The sequence below is a fragment of the Sus scrofa genome, chromosome 2 (genome assembly GCF_054392235.1).
Source record: "Sus scrofa isolate SSC_HxYL_T2T_F1_AM1 chromosome 2, Sscrofa_HxYL_maternal_Yorkshire_Landrace_v2.0, whole genome shotgun sequence".
Taxonomy (NCBI): Eukaryota; Metazoa; Chordata; class Mammalia; order Artiodactyla; family Suidae; genus Sus; species Sus scrofa.
In genome coordinates, this window is record NC_139384.1 from 48,936,975 (window position 1) to 48,944,201 (window position 7,227).

General features: G+C 38.9%; 1 protein-coding gene across 1 annotated transcript; it reads left to right on the forward strand.

The window, feature by feature from the left end:
- The first annotated feature begins 313 nt into the window (after nucleotides 1-313).
- Nucleotides 314-3,334, forward strand: PTH (parathyroid hormone). Its single transcript, NM_214401.1, is given in 3 exon segments — nucleotides 314-404; nucleotides 2,350-2,440; nucleotides 2,819-3,334. Coding segments are annotated over 2 exon segments (348 nt in total). The 5' UTR covers nucleotides 314-404; nucleotides 2,350-2,354; the 3' UTR covers nucleotides 3,081-3,334.
- Nucleotides 3,335-7,227: the final 3,893 nt, after the last annotated feature.

The following is a 7,227-nucleotide window of genomic DNA, read 5'->3' on the forward strand; positions in this document are numbered from 1 at the left end:
ACGACTTTACCATGAATTTTTGAAATTGGTCTTTTTTTGTAGCAAAAATTTAGTAATCCAGTCAGAATTACAATTCACTATTTGTTAGAAATTTTTGCATAAACCCTTTTCCCAGCCCCGCACTGTTTTCCTTTTATATCCAATTATATAACATTTAAGAGGAATAAGCACCGCCCAGTGGGTGTGTGTATGCTACTCTGATCCTATAGTTAAAATTCAGAGAATTGGAAGTGACGTCATCTGTAATAAGAAAAAAGCTTCTCTTGGTGTGTGGAAGACATATATAAAAGTCACGTTTAAGGGTCTGCAGCTCAATTCATCAGCCTTCTCGGGTTTAATCAACTTTGAGAAAGCATCAGCTGCTAACACACCTGAAAGAAGATCGTGTCCTAAGACGTTGTGTGGTGAGTAATCTTTATTTTCTCTTTTAAATTTCATATGAGTTCTTTTTATGACCAAGCAACACATTTAAAAATGTGTATCATTTTCTATTAATGTCATGCTGTTCATTCGAATTAAATATTAAGGGAGGGATTGACTTATGTTTAATATAAAAATGACACAATGCAAAATAAATGTATGCTACTGAAATAGTGTTAAAGCACTTATTTTTTTGTGATTAAAATCTTTTGAGATGTCTTGCTTTTTAAAACTCATCTGAAATTACATGAAAAACAATTAAAATTTGGCATGATGTACTTTAATGGTATCTTATTAAAATTTTGAAGTAAAACAGCCTAAAGAGAAATGAATAATTCTGATTTAAATAAGCAGAGTTTTATTTCTATGAGTTAAATTCTATTTTTCTGCAGAATATCCTCATAGGAGCTCAATCTGTGTACTATGCTTAAAGAAACTCAGTTTTATGGCTGAATATTTATTCCCTTTACATAAAGACTTTTCTAATGTTCTATTCTGAAAACTGAATTTAAGAATGTTTTACAACTATTTTTCAGCTTTTTAATGACATTCTTTAAGAGCTCATCTCTCTACTAAGAACAAGAAAGCAAGACAGAAGCAGTAGGTGAATGTGCCAAAGCTAGGGTTAGGTACCAATGCTCCTGTCCTGTAGCTACTACGATGATTATTTGTAACATAAACCAAAAATGAAGACCATTCATTTGTTACTCTTTCAGTAGCTTTATATTGCACAGTGAAAATACAGTAGATTATAATGTTCCTTATGCTACTTCTAAATGATGCAGGTTCCCTTTAAAATATGAGTACATAACCACCCTATATGTACATTAAAGTGAAGAACATTAAGTATTAAGAAAAGGCACTTCAATGGTAAAAGGCTTTGCAATTCTTGAATTGCAGACTAAGGTAAGACTGTACTATTTTGAGATGAAAAGCTTTATAAGCAAAAGAGGAAAGTATTAAAAATTATACTCAAATGAAATTGTTAATAAGCTGAAAAGATACAGACCAGGATTTCATATGGAGTCAAAGCTCTAGATTCATATAACAAGTAATTAATTAGATGACATTAAATGATTTGACACATTCTTTTTAATGGTAGAAAAAGTGTTTGTTCTGAATAACAACAATCTCTAAATCAGAGCCTATTAATTTGGTATTTATGGTTATTACTGCAGTACCTGAAAGGAAATTTACTTATTAAAAAGAGATTTGCTAAGTAAATAAACAGTGTTGACAATTAATTAAGTAGTCATTTTCAAGAAAATTATAAGCATTTAGTCATAATTAACACAAAATGTGAGAGGAAATTCTAAAAAGTAAGCTTTTTGATTATTTTTTTTTGTCTTTTTTTTTTTTTTTTTTTTTTTTTTTTTTGCTATTTCTTGGGCCGCTCCTGCGGCATATGGAGGTTCCCAGGCTAGGGGTCCAATCAGAGCTGTAGCCACCTGGCCTACACCAGAGCCACAGCAACGCGGGATCCGAGCCGCGTCTGCAACCTACACCACAGCTCACGGCAATGCTGGATCCCCAACCCACTGAGCAAGGGCAGGGACGGAACCTGCAACCTCATGGTTCCTAGTCGGATTCGTTAACCACTGCGCCACGACGGGAACTCCAGCTTTTTGATTGTTAATGTGGCTTATTATTCATACATTAAAATTTGCACAGGAACTCTAAAAGAGATACCTTAGAAAGTATAACTAATTTAATTTCTTGGCCAAATTATGTGTATATATAATATATATTAATGTATCTGTAAAATCAATAGGTTGATTCCCAAAGTTTCTCGGGAAAATCAATCCAATTAGTTACTGTCACATTCTGGGCAAAATTGTATGGTTATAAATATAAACTACTATAAATTTAATTGTATATTTTGGAATATTTAAAATCTTTTTAACTATTATATTTTGCTTTTTCTTTTAGTGAAGATGATGTCTGCAAAAGACACAGTTAAAGTAATGGTTGTCATGCTTGCAATTTGTTTTCTTGCAAGATCGGATGGGAAGCCTATTAAGTAAGTACTGTAGTCTGTTCTGCACAGTGAGGGCATGGGAATTGGATTTTTTATTTTTATTTTTTTTAGGGCCACACCCGAGGCATAAGGAGGTTCCCAGGCTAGGGGTCGAATGTGAGATGTAGCCGGTGGCCTACACCATAGCCACAGCAATGCTAGATCCAAGCCAAGTCTGTGACCTACACCACAGCTCATGGTAATGCCAGATCCTTAACCCACTGAGTGAGGCCAGGGATCAAACCTGTGTCCTCATGGATGCTAGTCAGATTCGTTTCCTCTGAGCCAAGATGGAAACTCAGGGAATTGGACTTTTAAGGTTGGCTTTATAATTTGGAAGAGGAAGGCTACTGGAGTGATCTCTGATTCTGTTCCCTCCAGGAAGAGATCTGTGAGTGAAATACAGCTTATGCATAACCTGGGCAAACACCTGAGCTCTCTGGAGAGAGTGGAATGGCTGCGAAAGAAGCTGCAGGATGTGCACAATTTTGTTGCCCTCGGAGCTTCTATAGTTCACAGAGATGGTGGTTCCCAGAGACCCCGAAAAAAGGAAGACAATGTCCTGGTTGAGAGCCATCAAAAAAGTCTCGGAGAAGCAGATAAAACTGCTGTGGATGTATTAATCAAAGCTAAACCCCAGTGAAAACACATATGATCAGAGAGCACTGCTCTAGACAGCATAAGGCAAACAATATTTCATGCTGCTAATGTTTTCAATCTCTATTAAGATTAAGTGCCAATATTTCTAATATTACCAAACTTGATGGGTAATCATTGCTAGCCATGATTGCTGCAATTTTAATTGATCATTCTGATTCTACTTTTACTCATTTAAGAGCTTCTTTTAACAATTCTATTTCTATTGATTCTAAATAAATGAAGTATTTCTTCCTTGTTATAAAAATGTCTTTCAGTTATAACACCAATATGTTTAAATTGATCATGACTAAGAAGAACAACACAAAATGTTTTTTAACCATATGTTTCACATTCTGATATTTTGAAATTACCCTTTATATATTATCAAAGTACCAGGTCACAGAATCATCACTAGTTAGATACCATTATTCTCTTCATTTCTGGAAAGGAAGTGAAATGCTCGGCAAGGAAAGTCAGAAAGTGGTCTGAAACTTGAATGTAAAAGCATTTGCCTATACACATAGCCGCTGGTCATAGTCCTAGTCTGGACCCCAAATTGCAGGAATAGAACTTTTGTATTCAATAGAACATAACTTCATCAATTGTCCTCCCTCATGAGCATTTCTAACAAAATAGATTGACTTAAAGACAATTTAGAATATCAGTGGCCATTATGGGGAACTTTTGAAATCCCCAAACTCAATTTTCTTAAAACCAAAACAGACTACCATAGCTCTAAGATTTCCAAAACTGAGTGAAATTCCTAAAATGCCTATTTTGGAGATATTTTTAGGCCTCCAATTATCACCAGACTCTAAAATTGCCTCTCTACAAAGTAGTATTTTTTTTTTCTTTTTAGGGCCACACTCGAGGCCTAGGGGTCGAATCGGAGCTACAGCTGCCAGCCAACTTAGAATCTGAGCCATGTCTGTGACCTACACCATAGCTCACGGCAATGCCAGATCCTCAACCCACTGAGCAAGGCCAGGGATTGAACCTGCAACCTCATGGTTCCAGTCGGATTCATTTCCGCTATGCCACAACAGGAACTCCCAAAGTAGGATTTTAAGATTAACTAAGGCAAACAAGCAATTGAAGAAAGATAAAATGGCCTCATAAGCCTCATGCTCCTGGGTCTTGGCTCCTTATACTCAGGCTTCACCTCCAGCACCATCTTCTTCCTTTTTACACTGCCCACACCTCTTGTACACCCTCAGCTCCCCCTTCCTAATTCTCTCACTGAACTTCCCCATTCCATTTTCCTCTAAACGTATCCTCTTAAAATCAGGCCTTCTGAGGATCCAGAGGCTAAACCTTGAATTTCTTATATTCCATGGACTATAGCTGAACTGTGGGTTATAATCAAAAATTTTCCCAAAGTAACCAAACATTCTCACAGATTTGCTGAGGAGTTGAATATAGTCATTCACACTTGTCACCCTTGTTTCTCTGACTTACATCTGTTAGTTAATGTGCTTATTGGTAAAGGCCAGGCCCAGCATTGCATGAAAACTGCTAGTTAGGAAAATCCTGAAATGTCTCTAGAATTAGAACCAGGAGATGTTTTGCTTTTTTTTTTTTTTTTTTTTTTTTGATTCGTTTGTTTTTGTTTTGTTCTTGTTCTTGTTGTTCTTGTTGTTTGTTGTTTTTTAGGGCCACACCCATAGCATATGGAGGGTCCCAGGCTAAGGGTCAAATCGGAGCTATAGCTGCCGGCCTGCACCACAGCCACAGCAACACAGGATCTGAGCTGTGTCTGTGACCTACACCATAGCTCATGGCAACACTGGATCCTCAACCCACTGAGCAAGGCCTGGGATTGAACCCACAACCTCATGGTTCCTAGTTGGATTCGTTTCCACTGAACCACAATGGGAACTCCAGGAGATGTTTTTATAACATATGATCAGACTTCGACAATCAATAAGCAATTTCATGGAGCAATTCCAAAGACTTTTCCAAAGCCTGCTGATTGTAGCAAAGTTTAGGTTTGCACAAAATAATCTGATGACTCTGTTCATGACTATTACAGTAACTTTAGATTACTTTTATTTTTATCCTTTTTTGTTCTGCCTGTGGCAGGACTAGTTCCTAGACCAGGGACTGAACCCAAGCCACAGCAGTGACAATGTTGGAGCCTTAATCCACTGAGCCACTAGAGAACGACCAGATTACTTTGATTCCACTTGGGTAGCTTTTAACTCTGTGTTTATTAATGGACTGAACCAGGACCTTTCCCTTCTAATAAAAAGGACCAGGATGGCATGGAAGACCATGTCCATACATCTGACAAGCTTGCTTTCTTGCACTCTAGATGAGTCATCTAAAATTCTCAATCTTCAACTCCAGCAAATGAAGGCCCCTAACCAAAAACAAAACCCTCCTAGTTTCTCCTTTTATGGCAGAGAGTTGGAAAAGAGATTGCTATAAATTTAAATGCTTTATGCACCTCCAGCCCTCTAACCAGCATCCTCCCAATTCTCAATGATGGGACTTTGAGAAATTAGAGGGGCTCTTCCCAATCCTCCCTTTTAATTAGCTGGGGGAAACATTTCTCCAGATCAGGGATGCCTCTCTTCTAGTCTTAATTGATACTAGAGCCACAGTCTCAGTGCTCAACCCCACTGCTATAAAATAGCCCCCACCTCAGAGTACTAAAACAGTTCAGAGTGGGGATCTCTAATCAACCTTGAGATGCCCGTCTCTGAACCTATTTCCTTTTACTTAAGTCCTTTGAGATACACACCTTTTTCTCATCAATCCCATCCAACAGATTGAGAATTTTTTTTTTTCTTTTTTTTTTTAGGCTAGGGGTCTAATGGGGGCTACAGCTGCTTGCCTACACCAGAGCAAAGCAACTCGGGATCCCGAGCCAAGTCTGCAATCTACACCACAGCTCATGGCAACGCCAGATCCTTAACCCACTGTGCGAGGCCAGGGATCAAACCCACAACCTCATGGTTTCTAGTCGGAGTCATTTCTGCTGTGCCCTAACGGGAACTCCAGGTTGAGACTTTTTAGAGAAGTATCATGCTGGGGAGGAATAATTCTGGAACTTTACAGTAGTCATCAAAGTAAACAGTCAGGTGAATTAAATGACTCCTTGACATCTTGTATTTACTCCATCTCTGATGGTTCTAGAGCTGATTCTGGAAACACTGCTCATTTGTCCCTATTGATTCAGCTACCATCCTCCTTATGGGCAAAATCTCCAACAGATACTGGCAAAATTCACAGTGCGCCTCCCATCAAAATTCAAATAGATCCCTCAAAACCTCTGCTCAGGGAGTTCCCATTGTGGCTCAGTGCATTAAGAATCTGAAACTGTCTCTCTGAGGATGCAGGTTTAATGCCTGATCTTGCTCAGTGGTTTAAGGATCTGGTGATGCTGAAAGCTGTCGCATAGGTCACAAATGCAACTTGGATCCAGCACTGCCATAGCTCTAGCATAGGCCTGCAGCTGCAGCTCCTATTCAGCCCCTAGCCTGGGAACTTCTATATGCTGCAGATGAGGCCATAAATAGAAAAGAAAAAAAAAAAAGCCCTCTGCTCATAATCAATATTCTGTAAGTAAAGAATCTCTTCAAAGCATAAAGTCCATAATAGAAGACTGCAAGGCTCAAGACCTCATTATCCCTCACACTAGTCTTTGTAATTATTCCCATTTTACTAGTGAGAAAATCTAAGGGCCGAGGATGGATGCTTGTCCAGGACCTTTGAGTAATAAACAACATTGTTATCTTTCAACACCCTGTCATTCTTAACCCTCATATACTTCTTTTTTTTTTTTTTTTGGTCTTTTTGCTTTTCTAGGGCCGCTCCCATGGCATATGGAGGTTCCCAGGCTATGGGTCGAATAGGAGCTGTAGCAGCTGGTCTACAACAGAGCCACAGCAACTCGGGATCCGAACCGCGTCTGCAACCTACACCACAGCTCACAGCGATGCCGGATCCTCAACCCACTGAGCGAGGCCAGGGATCAAACCCACAACCTCATGGTTCCTAGTTGGATTCCTTAACCACTGTGCCACGACGGGAACTCCAACCCTCATATACTTCTAATATCCATGCCCACTGGAAGCAAATTCTTTTTTTTTTTTTTTTGTCTTTTTGCCATTTCTTGGGCCGCTCCCGCGGCATATGGAGGTTCC